This window comes from Canis lupus, chromosome 19 (genome assembly GCF_048164855.1).
Source record: "Canis lupus baileyi chromosome 19, mCanLup2.hap1, whole genome shotgun sequence".
In the NCBI taxonomy this organism is placed as follows: domain Eukaryota; kingdom Metazoa; phylum Chordata; class Mammalia; order Carnivora; family Canidae; genus Canis; species Canis lupus.
In genome coordinates, this window is record NC_132856.1 from 30,149,861 (window position 1) to 30,174,784 (window position 24,924).

The window sequence follows — 24,924 nt, forward strand, 5'->3', positions numbered from 1 at the left end:
CCCAGCCCAACACCTGCATAGGTCATAGTCTGAGTTTAGGTAGCTTCTGCTGGTCTCTTTGTACCATGAGAACAGTGTCTCGAAGGGTGCGTGACAGCCTGAAATAGTCAACGGAACTCTTAGGAGTCCACAACATAGTTCCATCTGTACCTTCAAAATCCTCCTAGACAAATTTTTATTGATTGCACACCATATACAAGAGATATTGCCAATAACAATTAAAAACCACAGTCAAGGAAGGATACTTAGCAAAAGCATGAATTTGCTCGAAATACAGTCTTTCGTTTCCTGTAGTGGTCCTTTGGAGACTTGAGTGTGTTTGGATTTCACCCTGTTTCAACTAATATTTTTTTTTATTGCTGGTCCCTAAAATCATATAGAAGGTCACATGTGAGCTAACAAATGGTTTTCCTTCACAATAGAAATCTAAACAGAGCCTTATGTCATCACTCTAAATATTCTTTTCTGCTGCAGACATTTGCAGAGTCTCTCTTTAGTCATTATTCACACATACACATATATACATTATATACACACATATATGGTGTGAATTCAGATTAACATAACACAACGTGACAAAATAAAAAGCATTTTCTGTTCCTCAGAAAGAGTTGCTATAGGAATCAAATTGCAGCATATTTCATGCTAAAATGTAATATATTTGGGCAACCTGAAGAATTTTCTCTTTTTTAGGTATTGCTTTCCATTTGGTCGACCTGAAGGTGCTTTAAAAGCTACTTTATCACTCTTGGAAAGGGTAAGAATGAAAGTAAAAGGCAGATTACATATATACAGACATGAATATGATCGTAAGGAAATATTGTGGTTGAATGACCTAGTTTGTCATTTTTCAAGGCTTCGTTTACCATTCATCAAATACCAGAATAAATGTGAGGAAACTGCCAAAATTCTAGATATTTTATCTCCAGACTCCCAAATAGTTAGCATATATTGAAGATATGTTCCTGGCCCTTCCTCGATTCATAGATGGGCTTTGCCATCCTAACTGTGCTTTACAGTTCTGTGTTTTCTTTTTAACGATGGCTCTCAATCAATACTAAGTCAAAAAGGAGGCATTCACAACTCATTTTAAACTCAAGCTCTTTAAGAAATAAAATGAGTAACACATTTGTTTGAACCATCATAATAATCTTTTTTTTTTCCACCTTAAGGTTTTGATGAAAGATATTGTGACCCCCGTACCACAAGAGGAGGTAAAAACAGTCATCCGGAAATGTCTAGAGCAGGCTGCTTTAGTCAACTATTCCCGGCTATCAGAATATGCTAAAATCGAAGGTAAGGCTCCCTTCTGCCCCCAGTTTTTTATTTAAATTTTGGTATGGCTCCCTGGGGAAGAGTCTGTCTTTTCTAACGGGCACCAGAAAACAGTGGTCCATCTGAGTATGTTAAATTGAAACTTGAAAGCACTTGAAATGTGAAAGCTTCCTTGGCTGTGGCCAAATAAATGAATTAAGAACAGGGGCTCCAGGGAACAGTCTTTGTAGGGGAAGAATACTGAATATAGGATGTTATCAGATAACTAAGGTCCTTCTGAGAGTCTGTGTTGGCATTAAGTTTGCTCTGTGACTAATGTTTTCCTATGAAAGAGTTCTGTAGGATTGTTACCTTCTCTAAATAGAGGAAAACAAAGCACTTTGTTGTCCACTGTTGATAGCTTTGGAGGTAGAACAAGCATGGAATGAAACAACATCAAGATTTTGCTTAACTCTTTCTTGCCCCTTGAAAGTATCTTGTCTTTTGGTAACATTTCAACCTCGATGGCAGGTTAGTGTCCAGCTATCTCTGATGGCTCCTGGTTTGCTTTAGATCTCATTCATTCTTGTTGCTCCAGACCTAGGATGGTTGTTACCACTGCCCTCTCAAGTTTTAGGGAAGCAGGCACTGATGACCAAGTAATCACCCAAAAGGCACTTTGAGTAAACTCTACTTGAGAAGATATGGTTCTTTGGGACCTATTCATTTGCAAAGGTATTAATCACTTTTCATTGTTACCCTGTTGGCTGCTATAGGGTGATTTGAAAACCACACCCAACTTGACCAGTGGTGTAAGTGTATAAATGTGGAAGTTCTGTGTGCAAAACTCAATGTGTCCGCATTCTGGAATCTGATGTTCTCTCACATGTGAAACACCTGACTAAAACCAGCAAATGCCCATTGTCTGCCTTCAGGACTTGACTGGGGGGAAAAAAAAAAAGGCTTAACCAACCACCAAAACCCTATCACTTACCCTGCCGAAGTCCTTGTTTCCTTAGAGAATTAGGTTAAGATCATGTCAAATCGCAGTGTTCTGTACATTACATGTCCTCCCTCTCTCAATTTTGTCTGTCTGACAATGCAAATTGTGTACCAGTGGTAATGAATTCATTGCTATGCACCCAGGGAGAAACACTTAAGAATTGGGCACTAAAAGGATGTTTATCAACTCTTGACTTGGTAATGAGTGACAAAAATAGAGGAACAAGAAGATCATTAAAGGGCTGTTAGCAAATAATTGTTCTAGCATTTACCTTCCCAGGACATAATGATTGGTTGTATTTGGTAAAGTCAACCAGGTACCTACCTAATAATTCTAGGCAAGGCCAGAGATGGGATGGGATCAAGAAACGTTCGGTTGCCATGGCTGCTGCCTCGTAGGCCTTGGTCTAGCTATTACTAGTCTTTTGGTAAGATCTGCTCTCTTCTTTCAGATAAATATATCCAAAAACAAACTTTAAGATCTGTAAGTAAAAATGCATTCATTTCCAAAGTAGATCAGCTGATCTGTAATTTCCTTTTGTGCCTCAATTCTTCTTGGTTGTGTTAATTATCTTTTGCACTGTGACTTTTAGGTCTGGGGATTCTTTGAAGAAACCAATCTTTTTTTTTCCAACTCTCTTTTCAGAGAAGTACCTCATTCCACACTACCTGCTCTCTTCCGCTTCTCTCCTTCCTTGTCCGTGATTGGCTCAGCCACTTTTTGACGTTACCTCTGCAAAAGTGGCTGTGACACCAATTTCAAAGCATGCTGGGATTGTTAATTCAGACAACCCAACATCCTCTGGCTGCATGTATCAGGTTTTCTTTCATGAACATAGTCCACCGTAGGCTGAGACAGTGCAGCTTTGAAGATATTACTACCAAACAACTTTCTTTTACAAGGTTCCGATCCTATGCTCAGAAAAGAAATCTTACATTTTCACATTTGAGCCCCTCTGTGAGCACTAACAGCTTAGTCCCCTGAGAATTTTGGAAAGAAGTTGTAGTGATATTGCTGGAGACTATGTTTATGAAGAAATACCTCAAGAGCCTTAGATACTAAAGTCTGAAATCCTTAGTATCTTGGAGCCTTAAATCAATGAAATTCTGTTTCCCTCTACTCATGATGTTTTTGGTCATTGTACTCTTGCAAACAATTCTAAAGAGACGTGTAAAATCATGGTCACAATCTCTCTCGTGACTCACGGCATGCTGAATGGTTAATCCAGTAGATCTCCAATTTTGAAACTCCTTTTTCTTTTATCCTGTGTTTATCCCAAAATACTCTGTGGCTATTTTCCTTTGAGCTAATGTAACGTATTCCTCTAACCTATGACCTTTAACCTCTTTACCTCTGACCTAAGCCTCTTGCATGCCCAAATCCTCTTTTATAGGGAAAAAGAGAGAAATGTATGAGCATCCTGTCTTCTGCTTGGCCTCCCAAGTGATGGATTTAACCATTCGTGAGTACCTACCACCTCCTCGCCATGCTGTCTTCACTCTTTCTGTTTTCATTATTTCAAGAAAATCCAGATCCAAACCAACTCACTCTCCTTGCTTCAAGTTTTTTAGCATTGGCTTGTCTGTTGATTCTGTCTGTGAAACCCAGTGTGAGAAGTCCAGTCACTTTTTATCAGCCTAAAACAGGTTAGACAATTAAGCCATTTGTTTGTGATAAACTCAGATTTGTCTGTAAGTTTTTCAGTTCTTCTCTGTCTGTGACCTGAATGCATTTTTACTTTGCTTGTGTGTAACCCCAATTTGTAAAGTGCTTGTCACTGGTACACAATCAAAAGGTAGCCGCTAGGCCGGGAGCAATGCGTTAGGTGTCAGATAAAGGACAGTGGGGGCAAAATCATGCCTTCTTTTCCATGTTTAAGATGTCAAATTATTTTGGGTGTATGATCACACAAGGTGGTCCATTCTCTATAAAAACTAGATCTTATATGCCTCCTGTCTGTTCTCTTTCAAGCTGGGAAGCTTTTCCTTGTTCTCTCTGGAGATTTTGACTTGTCCTTGTCCTATAAGCTCTGGCTAGAACATATGACTTAATTGTCACTTGGAGAGTTCGTGTATGTTTCATAGCTTGATTTCACATTAAACTTAATTTTACTAATTTTCTATTTGTGCAGCATTTTCCACCTCTGTGAAGGAGCCTTTTTTTGCTGGCCCCCACACTTCGGGGCGGTGGGAACCCAAGGGCAACCTTTTCCTTCCAATATCATGTATCACACATAAGTGGGGGGCATTTTGGTCCATTTGCTCATTAATCCTGCATATGTGTTCTTGTTTCTCTCTCTCTTCTCTCCTTGTTGTGCTCTCTCTTTCAAATAGAGAATCAAAAGGACGCAGGTGAACCAACTGTATTATGCATTATAAACTATCAGGACTGTTGAGTTATATTGAGTTTCTGTTTTTGTTTTTGTTTTTTAAGAGCTCCTTAACGTATGGACTCCCAAAGACTGATGTGGAGTTGCAATGATACTTAAGGAGTTAATTTGTGCTGTCTAACTATATCTCTTGCCCATTAGATGTTGACCTCGATAGAGCAGAATTTCTATAAAGGCATAAGCTTTGAAGGAACAGAATTCTGGTTAGCTGCGGGGCTTCATTTCATCTTTGGTTTCAGTATTCGGTGATTTGGCCTCATGTGCTTAAAAAAAAAGAAAGTTACTGAACCAAACTACTCTTTCTCTTTGTTTTTCATTCCTTTTTTCTGTTTTCTGCCTACTGAGAAGTTTGTGTTCTTTGATGAATGTTTATCAGCCAAGACAGAGAGAAGTTGTGTCCATGTTGTTCTTGTATGTATCGTGTGATGAGACAGGATGCATGCAAAGGATGGCTAAGCAGGGGCTGTTGCTGGAAGTTTCATGAGAGGAAAGATCTTAGAGAATTCTCTGGCTTTGGAAATTTTCTTCTTGTTTGGTCCCCAAACTTCTGAGCATATTTTGAGGAAAGCTTTAATGTGAAACTTTAATAAGTACATACTATTGATCATTGTTTTTTTAAGTCAAAAAAATCCTCAAAAGATAATTATCATTTTATCAAAGTTAAACATATTTCATTTAATCAAAGTTAAATGCATTTCAGATCAATTCAGAAAGCAGTTTTGTGCACATGCCGAGCATCAAGCTAGCAATTGGTATTGGAAGACTCACAAACCTATGTTCAAAACACGTGAGCCTTTCTCCCCCTGAAAGAGAAGGTATGCATTCATCCATCCATCCATCCATCCATCCATTCATCCATTCATTCATTTATTCATTCACTCATTAGACAAGTGCTTAGTGGGAGCCTAAGTACATATGCCAGGTACAGTTGTGAAAGTCAAGGACTAGTAAACAAGAAGGAAATAGCTGTTAACCTAATGGAGCATCTATACAAATGGGTGTATGAGTGTAAATTCCAAATTCAGTACCTAGCAACACCAATTCATAGAGTGATGTGTAAGAGTGCATTATCAGAAAACTATGGAAGTTTTCACTAGGGCAGTGAGCTAGAATGCATCTTGAAAGATAAATCAGAATCAATGAAAGGGAGCTGGGATTGGAAAGTGGAAGGGCATCCAAGATAGAATAATATGTGCAAATGCATAAAACTGTATAGCTAATAAAAATAGGTAATTCTTTTAAAAAAAAAAAAGTCAATTCATATTCAATGTGTATTATGTGCCCGGTATGACTATAAGGGCTTTTTATGTATTAATTCATTTAATTCTCAAAAACTCTTATGAGATAGATACTACTATTATTCCCATTTTAGAGATGAGCAATCCGAAGCACAGGCTAAATAACACACTCCTAGAAGATTAAGTGATAGAGCCAGAATCTGAGCCCAGACAGAGGCCACACTCTTAAGTACTCTGTAATTCAATGTGATTACAAGACAAGGTATAACAATGGCAGTAATGGGTGCTAATGTTGGCAATGTACGTAGGAGGCAAGATCTCATATATACCTTAATAACAGGGTTCAGACTGTATCTCATGGTCTAGAGGTTCTTAACCTGGAATCTATGCCAGTGTTTGCATGCGTATAGATTTTTACAAGGGAAAAACTCCACAGGTCTCACTTCCAAAGGTGAAGGCTTTTTAAGTAAGGGAGCAGCTTAGTAATTTGCACTGCAGAAAAATCATACTGTCCATACTATGATAGACAGAATGGACTGGGTGGCAGGAAGAGTGTAAAACTAGACCTAAAAGGTTAAGGTCAAAGCAGAGATGGGTTTGAAGCTTGGGATGTCCAAGGCCTCTTCAAGGCAAAGCAGACCTAAACTACAATCATCATCCTAATTGCTTCTTTCCTGACTTGTAAATCTTTTTTCTTACTCTTCCCTTCCCTCTTCAATTTCCTGACAGGGAACAAAACAAAAACACGCAGATGGGTATGCAAAGCCAACTGATGGAGGTGGCAGGGCACAGTTGGAGTCACCTGTGTAAATTGGGGTGGAGCTACTGAGTCCTTTAGACAAGCTGTGCTTCAAAAAAACTATGGGACTCTGCACATGGCAGTTTGGTGGACTTATGCTTTCTGTCTGGTGGCATTATTAGAAATTAAATGTTCTGTTTAATTACAGTATCTTTTTTGAAAAAAGATGTAAAAGGCTGCTACTCCATGAAAGAAAAGCTGTGACTCCTGCAAATGAATTCTATCATTTTAAATACATTTCATTTAAACTGTCACACGTTCTGAACCCAGTAAGCTCTGAGAAAGTCTACACTACTATTGCTGTTTTGCTTCAATTCTTGGCTAAATACTTGCATAATTTTCTAAGCATCATAAGGATTCTACTGGAACTTGAAATAAAACAATTTTTCCTTCAAATATGCCAAGGATTTATATAATTAGATGATAGATAGATAGATAGATAGATAGATAGATAGATAGATAGATAGCCAGCCCACCTATGGGCCCAAGCACTATGCTGAGGACTTTACATGGAGAATCTAATTCAATCTGTACCTTAGTCCTATAAATAAGGCTTCATTATTGCCCCTTTTACAGATTCAGAGAGGATAAGTGACTTTCTCAAGCAGGATTTGAACCTAGATCTTTCTTAATTCAAACATCATCCCTTTTTTGTTCCTTTCCACTGTGCAGCCTTTCCAACTTGGATAGTATCCATTCTTTAAGTAGCTAAGTTCAAAAGTATCTACAATTTTTGATCCAGAAAGACCACAAAAACAAACAAACAAAAAACAGAGCAGTCCTTTCTAGGACCAGATCGTTGTCAAAATCCTTTCGTTGAGAAGTCTTTCTGAGCAGCTGAGATTCTTTAAGATTGCCAAAGAACTGAGGACTTGTTTTTTTGCTACAGTTGAGAGAAACCTGCTAGAGCAAGCCAAATGCATCCAAAGGAGTGCCACGCAGATTCTGTAGTCAACCCTTTGTATCTTCTCCTATCTCCAGTCAAACTTCTTATAGGTCCAAGGTCCTGCACACATTCAGAACCCCCCTGCCCCAGCCCTAGGCTGCCTTATCTTTCAGCCACAAGATAGTGGCTCCACCCATAATCCATTAACTGGAATGAGTTTTCAATATGACAGCTGTTGGTGCCCAGTATTCACATGTTTGCATCCTTTATGTACAAATCACAGAAAACACTACTTCAGAACCAGCCTAAGCACTCAGGATTGTTACACCAAAAACTTACATCACGATTTTGGTTTCAATGAGTCTCTTAACTTCTTTAAGCCTCATTTTTATTTTCTGTAAAAGGGGCTGATAATGGTTCCTCCCCCAAAAAAGTTGCTGGAAAGATCAAAACACATATTCCAAATAATGCTTTGAGCACACTGCCTGGCACATAGTAAATATTCATTATATAATTTAGCTGTTATTATTTATCTTATTTAAAAAGGAACTTCTAAAACCAGATGTGTAGTATATATTATTTGATTTTGGAAATAGAATATAAAACACAGCTTCTCAAACTTCCGTGTTCACACAAATCTCTGAGAATCTTATTAAAACATAGGTTCTGATTTGGTAGGTGTTGGGTGGGACTTGGAAATCTGCATTTCCAAGAGGCTCCCACATGATGCTAAAGCTACTGACCCAGTGATTGCAATTGGGATGTCAATAAAATCTAGGGGGTAGACGATTTTTCCTTTTATCATAAACCTCAAAATAAAGCATTGCAATAAAGCTCTGCATATATTTGTTAAATACCCACTAAGTTTCAGGAGCTCTGCCAGGGACCAGAGCCACAAGCGAAAGCAGTCATGATGCCTACCTGGGAGCTTATGACAGGGTAGAGAACACAAGTGTAAAACAAGTAATGACATTCCACTGACTATGGTAAAGGGAAATGTAAGGTGCTACAGGAATGCAGCATGGGAGATTTTACCTAAGCCAGGGTCTTTGATGCATTCCCAGGACGAGATGTCTTTGACTCCTGGGAGTCAAAGACTAGTGACTCAGAAAGAACTCTTTGGGGTGTTCCTGTCCTTCCTAAAGTATTTACCTCTGTTGATCATCCTTCCAGATGTCCCAATATCCTGCCCCAGAGAGCTTGTGGTCATATACAGGAAAGCTTATTTGGGGACTGCTTGGATATTTAATAATTAAAAGCTAGATTCTTACTATAGTCAGTGACAAAACAAAAACAAAAACACAAAAAAACTTAATCAAGGAAAGGGGATCTTTGCACCATATAGCTGGGAATGCATGGATACAGGATAAAGAATTTTAGTGTGTTTTGATCTCTCCAACTGCTGACAGGCTTCTTTAATGTGACTGGGAGTCATGATAAGGGGGTTGGGAGAAACATGGGTAGAGAAGGCACCAGGCTTTTATCCTAGCAAACAATCCTAGAGGAAAAATAATTTTCCTTTCCAGGCAGTAGTGTAATATTCCAGAGTAGGGCCTCATTGGCCCAGCTTGGGTCACATGTTAATCCCTGAGCCAATCATATTTCCCCTGATGGCACAGGGTGCTGTGGTTGGCCTGGCTTGCCTCATATGACTGCCCTTGTACTTGTAGGAGTTATTGCTTGATATTCCCATCAGAACCATTTGGAGCAGAGAGGCAATTCTCCTGAGGAAGTTTACTGTACCTGCATGAATAACAGATGTCCACCCTGTATCCATCCAAAATTTAGTTCATTTTTCTTAGGTGCAATAGTTCAGTCTTAAGGGCAAAGCATGATTTGGGATACAAAGATACCAAATTGGAGAAGAAACATACTATCATGATATTATTTCTTTCTTGTTGATACAATGTAATTTAAATAAAAAGTATCTTAAATTATCTTAAATCATTTTCAATTGCATCAAGATACCCAAAGTTGTTCTCTGGTTTGGAAGTTTAAGTTATATATTTGTTAAGTAATGAGCAGCATTTAGTAACAGATAAAGTTACTATATAGTTTATATGCCTATTGCAACCACAGAATATTTGCTTTTCCATGAAAGTACTGCATTGGGTAGAATCCACTGAGGATTTCCTTCCACCAATATTTGAGGACCTGCTGGGCCAGGCACTGCTTTAGGCCCTAGAAATGCAAAATGCATTGGGCATTGGGAGAGACTGACATTGAATATAATTTGCTATTTTTAAGGGCCTTTAAGGGTGTTCAAGTAGAGATATCAACAGAGGAGGTGGACCTTTGTTAAAAAGGCACTCTCTTGTTATGGCATATGAAGGTATAACTCTTGTTATAAAGGGATCTCATAAAGGTGTATAAGTAGGAGCATGACAGGCTCAGATGTGTGCTTTACAAGGTCACTCGTATGCCTGCTGCAGAGACAATGAACTTCAGAGGAGGAAAGGGACCAAAAGTGGCTGGCAGTCTTCAGCAACAGTTGAGGTGGAGATGATGAGATGGATTGCATGTCTACCCCCTCAGCAAGAATGTGGGCACATGACCTAAAACAGTGAAAGAGAAAATCAAGAGACATTTTGGAGATAGAATAGATAGGCCATGCCACCCATGTCCTTATAGGGAAGAGACAAAGATAGGTACCATGAAAAGAGTAGAGAAAACAATCCATGATTCATCCACATCTTTATTACCATATACTTTGTGCTGTGCTAGAGATGAAATTTTCTGAAAGGCAGTGATGAAGATGCAAGGCGTCAAGTGTATATAAAGGATAACTTCACTGAAGAAGGCATGCTGAGTTGTAACCTTGCACTACATGTGTGGTCCATGGAGCCATCATTTTAGAGAGGCAGTGTACTCTGGAAAGTAGAATGTGGCTATCTGCTTAACTTTCTGTTCCCACCCCAGCTCTTGTCCCCTCCACTCCCAAATTGTAACAAATTGCTGCAGGCTGGTTCTTTCCAGTGAGAGCATAACACTAACACTGGCATCTTCAGCAACACGTCAATAGGTTGGAACTTGGTAGTAAGTGGGCTTTCCATCAACCATATCCATCTCTCATATGATATTTCAGAGACTGGCAATTCACTCGCTGGAAGCAGAGATGGTCAGGTTATTTGAGGGCTAATTGGAGTGTCTCTCGCTCCTGGATGCTTCTCTTCCTTGGCTTAGCTGAGCATGCAGAGGAATTCTCTTTTTGTTTTTCTGCAGTCACATTTAACTCTCTCTCTGGAAGCCAAGCAGATTTAATTGTGTAAACATGAGCAATGGTAATTGGGTAAATGAAGTTGGAAACCAAGGTATGATGTTTTTGTTTTGCTCTGTGAGGAGAAAAAAAGAGGGAGCTTGTTTTTCTATGGTGGCAAACCTCACTGTCAGAATTCTGGACAGGGAGTTGGCAGGAGGGAATCCCTTTACGAATTTTCATCAAGACCCACTCCGCTGAAATATGTATCTGCTGCCTCGGGGGTTATGGATTGGCCCGGGGACACTTCGTTGTTTTGTAAACCACCAGGTCAAGGGTTTCTCTACACTGGTCTAGCTATCTGGGTGAGAATGAGTAAGAAGTTGCCATGAGAATTACATGCTCAGGTAACATGCATTTGCTGAAAGAGCCATGAGAATGCATTACCAGAGATGTACCTAACTTTCAGCACAGCTAGCTGTAGGTGGAAAACCAGCTTTTAACAGAATATTAAAATATGAAGAATTTTTTTTATAAAGGATGAGTAGTTGCCTTCCTCTAAATAATGTTAATTCAACACTGATTTCTCCAAATTCTACTTATTCACAATCTTTTCCAAACAAAAGATTTAAATAAGAGGAGACTGGTAGATAATATTTTTTAGTCCTGCACTCAAAACACTGAGGTAGTCCCACAAGCAAAAGACCTCATCAACTTCTGCTTTCAATCGATAGTTTTACCAGAATATTATATTTGTCCTTAATTCTTGTATTTTTATTAATGTTGCTAGAATTCCATTTCCTATCAGCCTGCAGTAAAATTCATTTTCCCAGTTGAAAATTCAAGCAAACCCAGAAGCAAACTTGGCAATGTAGCATGTCCCCCTCACCATACAGATTGCTTTATAAATGAGGAACTATTAAAAAGGAGCAGGTCTAAGGTTAATGAGACACTCATTAGAGAGAGAGAATTGTAGAAGCTGATAGTGCTCCGTGTCTGTATTGAAGGAGAGGCTATTGTTATAGGATGTTTGCTGTGCTGATATCGTAAACCACATGACAGATGGGTCAAGTGCTGATTACAGTATTCTAACATTTGGAATAGCAAGTAACATATTTGATAAGCTGGCAAGTTTTTATATATGATTCAACCCACAATATAAAAGCCACGAGAATTCCAAATTGAAAATAATTAAATGAGCTGGAAACAATCAGATACCACACATTTTTCCCCAAAATGACAGATTTTGACATGTTGAAATTCCACAAAGGGAGCAAGAATATTCCCTAGCTCACTTGAACTAATAATGGCCCTTCATCTGCTTTTGTAAAGCAATTAATTCCTGCTTTCTCCCAGCATTGGAGACAACAGTGAACGTTTGTAGACACCCTAGGCTTTACAGAGATCTGTCCGGGCATTATTTTATTTGCTCTTAACATCAGCCCCACAAGGTATATAAAAAAAGATATTAATAGTCTCACTTCATAGCTGAGGAATCTGAAGCACAAGGAGCTTAAAAAGAAGGTAAAAAAGGTTATGTAAGAAAGTTAAGTAGCATATTGAGGGTGAGGAGTCAGATCTTCTGGCTATGAATCCATCAAGTCTAATCATTGGGAAGAGGAAGCAGCTATTAACATAGAGGCGTTCTTCATTGAACCAAAGTGTATCTTCTTTCTGTCGATGATGCTGCCACCATCATTCATGTGTATCCATCTGGATAAAGGCATCCAGTGTTTGCATTCAGCCTCTTGAGTGTCTCGGTAGGGCGGTACTGGTGACGCTGGTAAGAGTCCCGTCCCTTGTCACACAATGTCACACCTCTGTAGTATTGCGGTAACTCCAAGAAAGCGGCAGCTCTCGGTTTGTGTCTCATCACTGTTGCTTGTTTGGTTGTTCTTTTCAGAGTTCGTCATCTTACTTGTCACCTTTGTGAAAGTCACCTTGTCTCTTTCCTTTTTTACTGTCTCTCCTCACCTACCCGAGCAGCTCCCCCGTCACCTCCTGGGCCTCCTCCACCCACCCAAAAGCAGACCAGCATGTTTTATCAGAGGCTCAAAGGCATGCCTAGGCCAAAACCAAGTACTGTAAACTTCTACGGTTACTTTATTCAGCAGCTTTCTAGCTTCGTTTGCTTTTCTGTTCATTTTTCTTCTTGAAATTTTGTTTCGGTTTGGAACACTAAGCTGAGGCTCAGGCTCTCAAGTTTGACACTGTAGGTTTTGAGACAGTCGAAAGAGAGCATTTATTTCCAAATGTCCACATTTTTTTGTCCAGCTATGTCTGACATATGCAACATTTTCAAATCTCAATGTCAGCACAAAATAACATTGTTGTTGCATAACATTTTGCATGACTATTTTTTTATATGTTATGAGCTTCAATTCTGTGTATGAAATGTTTACTAAGTATATTGTAGCTTTTGTTCCCCTCTTCTTCAGTGCTCCAGCTAGTATGAGATTGGGTGATAGGAATGTTGCAATCCATTTCAAGACAGCGGAAGTGACAAAAAAAATCAAGTCTAAGCACAAATTTCTCCTTGACCTCTGATGGGGGGGAGGACATGCTAGAGGATTTTGCACAATATTTTCTTTAAAGACAACATCTTAGAAAAGTTGTTTTTAGTATGGTTTTTGCCATTTAGCTAGTCAGTTAGATATGCAAATGAAGAAGAAAATAGTGTCATGTCTCAATAAAGTGGCTTGATCTACAGATAATGGAATTGCAGCTAATTAATAGTAAATGAAAGTCTGCTACATGGGTTAATTGGAAGATCAAGCATCCTAGATTAAAGGGTCTTTAACCTGCTTATTTTAATAGTTTCATGTTAAAGTAAAATTACAAAAGGTTTTATTAAACATACTGTTTGTATATATACATCAGGCATACACATATCTGTGTACATGTGCACACACTTATAGAATGGCTGTGTGCACATATACACTTTATGTGTATCTATCAATATATATTGTAGTCAATCTAAGAGTACTGCATATTAAAACAAATCTTCAGGTGGTCCCAGCTTAAACATCTTGGATTTCTCCAAACATAAATATCATTCACAGCTTTTAAATGCAAGTAAATAAAAATATTGGTGGGAATTACTTCCTGTCTATATCATATGTCATATGCAGTTAGAATTCCCCTAGATTTGGTGAGTATTCCATGCAAAGGACAATGTTCTTTATTCTTAAAGCTAGAGATTTCAAAGATGTGCCCCAAGTGGGATTTCCTGCAGATTTGTATTAATGTGCAGGCTTGTCTGGTTACTAGAAAATGTATGTAAGTGTGTGATGTGTGTATGTGGGTGTATGTGTCGAATGGGTAATAAGCATAGGATGAGGAATTTGCAAATTGATGTGTAAATGTGAATACCAACTAATAAAAAATAGTAGCTTATGCATATTTACTATCAAAATGCAAATACCTCATTCTACACATATTACTCAAACATATATACACAGTATGTTTGTAGAAATGCCTGAAAGTCTCCTGATGAAATTATGATAGCCCATTTATGAAATTATACATAAGCCAGGTGCCCCAAAAGTGCAGAAGTCAATCTTGTCGCTCATTCTCTCTCTACATATTTATTGCTCTGGACCAGGCAATGAGCTATTGACCCTAAACTCTGCATATTTCCTTCCTCTGAGCATTGGACATTCCCTGCCTCATCTGTATATTTATGTTCCCCAGCACTCCCACCTTCATGCCCTAACCATATCCAGCCACATTTCCACCTGTGCATGGTAGAGACAATATAGCGTTCCATTGGCCTGAATCCAGAAAACCCACTTTCACACCAGTCATCAGACCTTGTTGGACTGAAACTTGGAGTACCTTGACAACCCCATCTTACCATTCTTAGCTTCCATTGGCTACAACTCTCTTTGCATAGTGTTTCACTGAATTTGTCTTTCATTATTAAATCCCAAATTACTAATCATCTGACATGTTCATCGCCTGTGTAACAAATGTACAAAGGAACATTATATGGCTCTCTTAAGTTTCTTTTGTAAATTAACAGTCACTCATAACTTTGTTTAAACCCTTCCCACTCCAAAACAACAACACAAACAACAACAAAATCTTCCTGTGAAGTATTGAATAATTTCCTTTAGCTAGAAAAACCCTGAAGCCAAAATACATCTGCTTTAGATGAGGAGATAAAAATACGTTCTGGCACTCTTTTTTGTGCACACATATACCTGCCTGTGGAATCACACTAACGGATCCGTATTGCCATTATACTCTGTGTGTTCCAAAGGACTCTGAGGCTTCAAGGTTTGAAAGTTTCAACATGAAATGGAAGATCTCCTATGAGTGCAGACTGATTAAATTCAAGCGATTTGATTGGCTAGGGAAACCTTTGTATTTTAAATATTACTGCTTACCCTCCTGGAAAAAAATGTTTAATTTTTGGTAACATAATGACCTTAGCAAACCATGATTTCACCTCTACAAAAGACTCAAAATCAACCAGGGTTCTATTTATTCTTGAGTCAGATAAAAACACAAATGCTTTCAACACAATAAAAACAAAGACTTTTTTTTTCAAAGAAATATTTTTGAGTCCATTGTTGCCACCCCCCTGATAAAATTTCAATTGTACCAACAGGTGGCACAAGCTTCCACCAGTTCATCCAGTAATCTACTCCCAACACCCTTTTACTGATTCTATCCCACCTTCTACCTAATGGCCCAGGAATGTCCCTTAACTTTCAATCTCCTCCCTGGACAACTTAAAACAGCCAGACCTTTGATTCTGCTTGTTCAAAATGAACATTCCCATACCTGTTAAACATGCAGACCTGTAATGAAAAACAATGCTATAGTATCAAATATCCAGGGACAAATCCAGGGAACAAATGTCACAGCAATCAAGAGTAAGCTTCCCACTTCAGGTAGCACGAACACAGTCTAGAGAGTGATATAAGATAGTACATTTATGCTGTCTTTAAAGAACGTGTGTACAAAATGTCACTAAATTTGAAATGGGCTGTCATAAACTTAATGTAGCTTAATATGCAAATTTGAAGCTGGAGCACTGCTTTTTCTTAATATGTATTCTAATGACGATGGTGATAATAACAAAATGGCTTTATGGTTTGCTCACTACTAATTATGTGGCACTTAACATTTGCATGAAACTTAAAAAAAAAAATTGGTAACTATTTGACATTTCTTATCCACTAGTTCTAATGGCCACAAACCTAGCCTGAGGCTTTCGCTGAATTTTAACACAAATTCTTGTACCACAGAAAATGTAGGCCGCTTAATCACTCCTGCCAAAAAGCTCGAGGACACAATCCGCCTTGCTGAACTAGTCATTGAGGTTCTCCAACAGAATGAGGAGCACCACGCAGAGGTGAGCAGGCATGGCGGGAAAATAAATGTCTCTTTGGGTGTCCCTTAGCTGGAAAGTGCAGAACTGATCCTACCAGCGACATGAACAAGATGCCTTAACACCCATTTTCTTTTAACTGGCCTTGCAAAGAGAAGGAAAGTGGAAGTGTTGCAAAGAGAAGCCTTGGGAAGGTTGTTAAAAGCAAGCAAAAAGTGGTAGCATGTTCTCCATTTCAGCTTAACTTTTCAGATGTTTCTAGCAACCAGCAAAAGAGGTGAGTATATTTTAAAGATAATTTACTCAAGCAGCATATGGTTATCATCCAGAATACACAAAATACCTTTTGGTCTTCTGTGGTTGTCATTGTTGCTGCCACTGTTGTTTTTATTTCTTTTATTTGGTGTGTGGATCACAGGCCATGTTTTTGAATTTATCTCTGTAACTTACTCTCTGCTTGCACCAAAGTCTTCATCTGTTAATCTCGGATGACCTAGGTTGCTAAACGTAGTAACAGAAGTGAATTATTCTGTGTTGTTCAACCTGTCGATTCGCCAACATACATCTAAATAGATACAGCTTACTTTTTCCTTTTTTTTCTTATGAGCCACTGTCAAAATGATCATTTTGATAATTATTGTAAACTAAGGGATTGCAAGGCTAATCAAATCCCAAACCTATAAGGACCTAAACAACCCAACCCTTCCAAAAAAAGAAAAAAAAAAAAAGATCCTAAGACTCCATTATGGTCAAAATATTTTTATCACTTCTTGTTTCAAAACTAAGATTTAAAATCATTGCTCTTAAAAATAACCTTTCGGAAAATTGCACTAATTTTCACTCTTCCTCTCCATTCCATTCTACAGCAAAAGGGGAAACAAGGCATTCCATAAAAGCAATTTCTCAAGCACTTAAAATGATCATTCCCATGATAAATGAGAATTGACAGTATAGTTAAATAATATATAATACACCATAAATCCAATCGTCCCGACTAATGCCTGATTGCATATTTAAATTTCCTCCCTGTTTTTCTACTGTTCCACTCAATCATGGCTGATCGTGGCAGGGAAAAGAGGTATGTGACTAAACCGAATGAGCCAGCCACCTGCTGTCATAGTCTGTGCATGCCCTTTCAGTACCATGTCTTCTACTGGGACTTTTCCTGGGTGCTCCTGCTTTCTAACACTGACCCAAGGAATGTAACAGCAACCTCCAGTGGACTGCTTGTGAAATGGTGGCCCTCCACGGCAGGGTAAATGTGGGGGTTCTCTTGTGCGTGCATGAAGCAATTGATTGATATACCTACCTAACAACAACTGCAGTTACATCCCGACACGCGCCTCCCACCTGCCTGGATTCTGTCCTTAGCCTGTCTTAGTTTCCTATGTCCGTCTGTACTTACCTTTCTCACAGCAGATGAGTACCCAACCGTCGTAACCAGTAGCTGGCCAGAGTGATACTAATCTTCTTCTACAACTGTCTGTATGTGAATCATATATACAGTATTTATATATAGAGAGAGTGCCAAAGAATCATGATTTCCCTTCAAAACCCTCTGAGGATGGGGTGAAGACCCCTTGAGGTGAGCGTAACTGACTCCTACAGCACCCAGCAGTGCACACCAGGAATGACAAGAGGGGCCAGATCAACACCCTCCAAATATGGAAACTAGGACATACCTCCAGACATAAAATTAAGTTGGGCTAGAATTTTTTTTCAACTGCATCCTGTAGGATGTCCCTTTCAGATGTGGGGGGGGCCTTTGAGGTTTAAGTGACGGTAAGTATGTTCTTTCCGGGTGTCCACCCAAACATCTCCAGAGGCCCTCCCCTGACTTGGATGTTGAGGCTTTTCCCATGATGCTGAACCAAATCTACATGTTTCTGAAGACATGGATATGAAGAAGATATTTTCCTAAGTCACAGCTGGGCTGCTGTGCTTTTAAGTAAAAGAAGAAAAATGACAGGCATGCTTGGTTTGTAACCACGTTATTCTCTGAGGCTGCTACAGGCTAAGAAAGGATGGATATTTTCCCAAATTACTCAAAAGAGGTACCAAAGAGAAGTTGATATTCCAAAGAAGACTTCTATTTTTTTTACTTTTCAACAACAAAGCCCTTTTTTCACTGAGTGCTAATCATCCTCTTAAATTACCCTAATAACCATCATCGTGAAAATATTTTAGTCTTACCCATCCAAAACCCATCCAGGGTAAATAAATAGAGTAGAAATAAATTCAATTTTACTTTCCTTTACTGACTTTGAGAGCTAAAACTGAAAATTTCAGCATACTTTGAATTTGGAGGCTCAATTTGGTTTTTGATAAATGTGCAAGATTATTTCCTGAATTAGTAATTTCACCCAGTCACAAAAATTTCATTAATCAAAAGCCACCTATCTACTGAGCACTGAGGCTACTACCTCAGTGCTTTTGGGAAGGCCAAGGAGACATAAAGTAGTCTTGGGCTTCAAACAATATGGAGCAGAGTGGCCAGGAGCTCGGGTTCTGTGCCAGAGAAGCTTGAGTTTGAATTCCCAGCTTTACCTCCTCATTGCTTTCTGATCTCAACCTGGTTACTTAACCTGTCCCATCCTGTAAGTGGGAGATAACAATAGAATCTACCTCAGATGGTCATTGTTGGGATGGAAGGCCACATTGAGTAAAGCATCGTCTGTTATGCCTGGCATATAGTAAGTTCTCAACAAATTTTGGCTGCTAAGGAACAAAATATATGAATATGTGATCATGAAAAGGACAAAACCTATGTGAAAAGTACCAAATGGGTGGTACAGACAGAACGTGTTGAAAGAAGACGGGGTTCATTTCAAGATGGAGTGGTCCAGAAAGGTACCACCCTTTGTTCTCAGCATTCACTTACAGATTGCAATCACCTGGAAAGCTCTCAAAAATTGCTGATGCCAGGGCCTTACCCCAGCTCAATTAATCAGAATCTCATGGGAGGAGCCGCCTATTAGTAATTTTTAAAAGCTGCTCAGCTGATTTCAAGGTATAGTTAGGTCAAGAGCTCCTGGGCTACAGCTAGAGAAGTAGAATTTGCCCTGGTACATTTAAGATGAGGTTTTGCTGCCCAAAGAATGAAGTACGAAGATTTTTTTTCTACTAACCAGTACTCACTGTATATTTTGAGTGCTTAATAAACTCTCAAAAATCACTAAATCCTAAGCATGGGTCTTGGCTGTAGAGCCGTGCTGTTTGGTGGCACCACACAAATGAAAATGACAAGTAGACTTGCTTCCCCCACCAAAAAAATAATGATCCTTGGTACCATTTTAAATTCCAATACAAAGTAATTAAATGCCCCAAGAGAAAACGTTCTCATCAGCTAGAAATGCATCGCACATATACTCATGCATGATACAGTAACAGTTGTCCTATTTATCTCTAATTTCAGCTTAATTCTGCTCTGAGAGCCTACATTATTCACACACACATGTGCACACACGAATTATGCCTTCATGTATCATCGCTCCACCTTTCCAATCTCTCTCTCTATGTATACGTATGTATATGTATATATGTATTGTGGTATACAAAGGGGTACATATATACATGTAGTTTGTGTACAGAATATACAATGTGTTCAGTGTGGTGGACTGTATTCCTAAAGTATACATCTTTGCCTTTAAATAATGAAACGCTACGGGTAAGTATTTAGAAGCCAAAGTACACCTCCCTATTGTCTTTGGAAAAGATTTCCAAAGACTTTAGATGCCCACAAACCCTGAGTTAACTCATGTACAAAAATAGCATTCACCTGTATGAGCAAGCATTAAATAAATATAGTTGTTGGGTTTGGGTGGGGTTTTTTATTTTGTTTTGTTATAATTTTAAAGCTTGCCTTGCTCAACCCAGTCACACAGATTCTTTTTATCTGATTGAAATTATGATAATGGTTTTTTGGTTGTTATTGTCCTTGCCAGAATCTTTTTCTCCTTCTCAGAGAGTCAGGCTTGATGATGAAGTTCTGGAGGAATGACCTTGGGCGTTCAGAAATAGATTTGGTCTTCATTTCTCCTACAACTTCTATATTTAAATTGTCTTCGTTCTAGAATCCTAAGCTTCTCTGCCAGACTTCTAAAGTGATAATTCACATCACAGTAGTCATTGTTCTTTGTAAGGCTGCCTATCTACATGACTATTAATGCAACAACTATAGACAATTGCTCAATTTTATTAAATTCTAAAGAAGGACTAAGTTCTCTGTAGCTAGTACAAGTGGGTGCTTCTTAGGGCCTCTGGTTTGCAACTTGTAAATAAACCTGGTAATAACCAGGTATAAGGTTGGGCAAAGATATTTTTAATTTCAGACATTTAGGATTGGTTTTTTTGTTCTGTGTTTTGTTTTGTTTTGTTTTCTGTCATCCTAGAGCAAAATCATGTCTGGGAAGGCAACTCAGTCTCCCCAGTAACTGTTTACTTGGACTCACCCTGAAGATGTAAAGTTAATCAAATAACAAAAGAATAAGTACCAGCAACCAACATTTGGTGTGCTTTTGTGAATTTTGCAAATATCCTGCATCAGGATGGATGAGAGTCATCACTCCTATATATAGGGTTGGGGGTGGGAGTGGGACTCCAGTAAGTCCCAATATTTAGAAGGTCTCTGCCTAGAAGACAGGTGGCTGGGAGAGCTCTGGGTGTGAGGTGGAGGATTTCTTCCTCTGCCAGATATAGCCAAATGGTCAGTGGAGCCAGCCCCAAACCCCAGGGCTCTCATGCCAGTGTAGTAAAACTACAATAAAACCTCATCAATTCAGACTTAAATGCTTGTGACAATTCAACTGCAGATGTGGCTCTTATAGTGTTTCTTAAGTAGGACATTTGACATGATCTCAACTTTCTCTGGAAATTCTAAAGCCTTTCTCACAGATTTCATCCCAGGCCCACTGAAGTTAAAGCTTCTATCTCTTTGACTTCATTTTATAGATCAATTTGTCTACAATTATTAGAAGTTTCTCTAAAAAGCTTCTACATTTGTGATATATTTGTGTGGTAGTCAGGAAATACCATTTACTTTGGTGCCCAATTACAGACTGCATTTGAAAACAATAAAATGCTACCTCTTTTTAGAAAACCCCATAACTTAGGTTTTTTGCTGACAAATGAACATCCCTCTTCTCTCACTACTCTGAATCAGTGAGGTTTTACTGTAAATTAAAATGGAAAAAGCAGGTGTCTATTTCCAGCCAAGCTGACCTTGCAGAATGGTCCATGACTTGATTTTTTCCATTTAATTTGCAAACCAGCCACATGTTGATAAAGGAGAAGTAAGTAAAATGAAAGATCATGAAAGAAGAGAGGTGGACCCCTGATTCTGCCTCCTAGTGGCTGTTAGAATATCCCCCCAAATAACGAATAAATCACAGAAGAGCTTGGCCATTGAACAAACTCTTTCATTTATGGAATTATTTCCATAATCATCTTTCATGTTTCCAATCGCCTTCCCATCTTTTTTTTTGGTGAATGCTCCGGAAAGTGTTTCCAATGTAAATACTTTACGGCATCGGGTGGGGGGGATGGGGGACACAAAGGGGCTGGCAATTTGTTTTTGTTTCTCTGCTCTCTTTGAAATCAGAAAAAAAAGGGGGGGGGCCTGTTGACACCGCCACTCATTCTGCATGCTCCCTGCCAGAAATGATTAGTCAACATGCATGCGTGCCTTTGAATGGCATTCACATCTGGCCCAGTCCGATGTGAATGTTGCCCCTGAGACCCTGCACAATGATTTCTAAGGACCCACGTGCATGAAAATGAGTTACTTCACTGATATTTTTTGGTTTTCAATGTACATATGTGTCCAACCCCCAGAAAAGTAAGTCCCAATCTTACTGAGTGTTTTCTAGCTTACACCTGACCTTTCCTACAAACAGAATGCAAAACCAGAGGCTCCCTGCTTAAAGAGATTTTGACTCAAAAGTTTGGTGACATGGTGAGAAATAGGAGTAACATGACCAATGTGTAGAGATATATGAGTTGCTGAGCTTGTATGAGACTATAGACCATTAAGCCCAGATATGTAGATATAAGTGAACCACAATTGCAAATTTTCAAGTTAGACCAGCAGAAAACCCATAAACACAGTGAAGAAACTCCCAAATTCTTATACCTTAGAGCAAGAGCCAGCCAACAACGGTAATAAAGAGCATGACTCAAAACATACTGGATTATTGTAAATTGAACAGAAGTTCCACGTCTGTCATTTCTGCAGCTGCATCCTCGACCAGCAGGTCAGAATCAAGACTTTCTGAGGCAGGCCTGGAACGATGAAAAGCATGGCCTTAGGACACTGAGAGGCCCAATTGTATCAAAAATGCTGTTCTTTTTACAATAAAATTACCAAACCCTGCTGATGCACAGTTAATCTTGACCGGTGAGGGCTTGACTTCACATCTTAGGTCAGAGGGAGAAGCTTATTACCTCTTTGTCTGTTGTTTTTCTGCCACATTTCAAAGGCCTTTGCGTGGTGGTCAGACTTGATGGTGGAGCATGCCGAGACGTTCCTGTCGCTTTTTGCAGTGGATATGGATGCAGCATTAGAGGTGCAGCCTCCAGACACATGGGACAGTTTTCCACTGTTTCAGCTGCTGAATGATTTTCTCCGTACCGACTGTATGTATTATCTTTGACTTAGTGGGCTTTCCTAAGTAGTGTGCAGATAAACAGATCGCTAAAATGATTTTGTCCCAGGCAGACTACAGGCTAGTGAAACCTCCTCATAGTTTCCTTGTTGCTTTAAAAAAAAAAACAAACTTATAGCTGATGGCCATTCTCTTTCTTCCAACACACGTCCTGTTGCACCGAAGCCCTCTCTTAACTAAGCAGAAGAACCCACAAGCAGTGTGATAAGCGGTACTCCTGCCTGTGTGTTTTATTTGCTTTTGAACAAGCTAATTAACGTAACCTCTTCACATTTTGAAATTTTTATTGAAAGATGTTTTCTAGATGAAAAACAATTTCTAGCTAAATAACACCCCAAGTGCTTCAGTATCTTACAGCAACACATACCCATAAAATAGGCCTTCCTTCCAAGAAGAGTGATGAAGGAGGGGAGGGGTACAGAATGTTCTTTCTATCTGCTAATGTCATGGGAGGAAGGGGAGTGGGTTTACAAGGAAAACCTAAAAAGGAGTTGTCAATTATTGTTTTTACTGTTTTTTTTAAAGGAGCATTGATTAATTTTCCTTTTTAGAAGAATGAAACAAATGGGTGAAATATTTTTGAATTCCACTTTCCTTCCAGACAGATCTAATTGTGAGCTTCAATGCTGTTCATGTACTTTTAGACTCCCCCTTTTTTTACATCCTCCATAAGAAGTATAATTTAATATAGAAGACAGTCCTTTCTATATGTATAGTGGATGCTGATAAAGCAAGTGTGGGTTCTTACCAAGCTTTTGCTTATCTGTTCTAGATAATTTGTGCAATGGAAAATTTCACAAACACCTGCAAGACCTGTTTGCCCCACTTGTGGTTAGATATGTGGATTTGATGGAGTCCTCAATCGCACAATCCATTCACAGGGGCTTTGAGCGGGAGTCATGGGAACCAGTCAAGTAAGGAAACCTTTTTTGATACCATCGGAGTTTGGGTGCAAATGGCTGGCAAGTCATACAGAGATGGAATAACGGTGTCTTACAGTTTTTATTGTTAGCATGGACAGGGAGCAAACACTACCTGTTTCCAACTGTGATGCTCGTACCGTCCTTGTCCAAAGCAGGGGAGGCGGGTGGAGGTTGAGAAATGTTTTATGAAATGAAATCTTTGTTTTATTGCACAAGGTAAACAAGAAATAAGGGATATAAACCTGGCTGTGTTGTTTGCACTGTGTATCTTACTCTAGTGGTGATATCCCTAGGAATTAATGTTTCTCACAGCGTGTTCCATAGCGGTCTATGCAAGGGGTCAGCACACTTTTTCTATAAAAGGTCAGATAGTGAATATTAAGGTCTTTCAAGCTGCACCATCTCTATCACAACTACTCAGCTCTACTGTTGTAGTGAAAAATCAAAAACAGACAAAAGGCAAATGAACAAGCGTGGCTGTGTTGCATAAAACTTTATTTTCAAAAACAGGAGACTGTCCTGTGGGCTATAGTTGCCATTTTCTGGCCTAGGCTTTTGAGACACACCTCAAGAAAAGGACTACTGTATGGCCAGATTTGTTTAGAAAATTCTGTATCCCCCACTCATCCACCCCACACTCATATCTCCTAGAGAACCACAAAGCACAACAACAGATTTGCAAACTCTGAGAACATAGTAATATAGACCCTCATTTAACTCTGCTTCACCTGGAGCTTCCTAAATGTATTTAACTACTTTTTTTTTTTCCAGTGGGATATCTATCCTGTAGGACCAATGACAGGAAATCCTGTAGGGTGTGAATCTGGCAATTTCCACAATTGCTTAGCAAATCTTAGATCCTATTTGAAAATGTCTGGCAGATTCAGTACCACCTCCGTTCCCCAGCAAGGGGGAGGGCTGTGACTCAGGGCTGCCAGAGGGTCAGTCTCAGGTTTGCCTTTCTAGAGACATAGAAGGCTCCTAGGTGGAGAGAATTTTCTAGTATGGTTTGAAAAGCTCCAATAAAACCTGGTATCACTAGCTTTGCCCTGTTAGATTCTTTTTTTCCCTTTTATGTAAGAAAAGCATTTTGTTCTTTCAAATCCTTTCCATCTTTGGGAAAAAGCAACCAGTATGAAGCAAAATGGGGGTATGTACAGCACACTTGGAGACACTCCAGAACAGATATTCAAAACCCTTTTCCTTGATTTATTTGACTTGACCTGTACCCTA

The 24,924-nt window shown here is 39.1% G+C and overlaps 1 protein-coding gene and 1 long non-coding RNA gene across 12 annotated transcripts in view; one reads left to right on the plus strand and one right to left on the minus strand.

Annotated features, from left to right (window-relative positions):
- Positions 1 to 24,924, plus strand: part of CADPS (calcium dependent secretion activator) — a 459,922-nt gene that overhangs the window by 341,526 nt on the left and 93,472 nt on the right. For 2 of the 9 annotated variants that reach the window (XM_072785555.1, XM_072785549.1), the window contains exons 15-22: positions 694 to 757; positions 1,173 to 1,296; positions 3,651 to 3,719; positions 4,591 to 4,608; positions 16,024 to 16,130; positions 21,377 to 21,397; positions 22,583 to 22,739; positions 23,541 to 23,682. In XM_072785555.1, the coding sequence (XP_072641656.1) occupies positions 694 to 757; positions 1,173 to 1,296; positions 3,651 to 3,719; positions 4,591 to 4,608; positions 16,024 to 16,130; positions 21,377 to 21,397; positions 22,583 to 22,739; positions 23,541 to 23,682 (702 nt within the window). The remainder of the gene's footprint in view (positions 1 to 693; positions 758 to 1,172; positions 1,297 to 3,650; positions 3,720 to 4,590; positions 4,609 to 16,023; positions 16,131 to 21,376; positions 21,398 to 22,582; positions 22,740 to 23,540; positions 23,683 to 24,924) is intronic. The other 7 variants (XM_072785556.1, XM_072785550.1, XM_072785557.1 and 4 more) reach the window with 5 other exon arrangements.
- On the minus strand, positions 10,247 to 20,175 carry LOC140610059 (uncharacterized). Of its 3 annotated transcripts, XR_012011839.1 has the most exons (4): positions 19,885 to 20,175; positions 17,512 to 17,589; positions 16,450 to 16,607; positions 10,247 to 10,901 (listed from the first exon to the last, which is right to left on the minus strand). It is a non-coding gene; the product is annotated as an uncharacterized lncRNA (long non-coding RNA). The 3 variants fall into 3 exon arrangements; XR_012011840.1 differs by lacking the exon at positions 17,512 to 17,589 and having other exon boundaries at positions 10,247 to 10,809; XR_012011838.1 differs by lacking the exon at positions 17,512 to 17,589.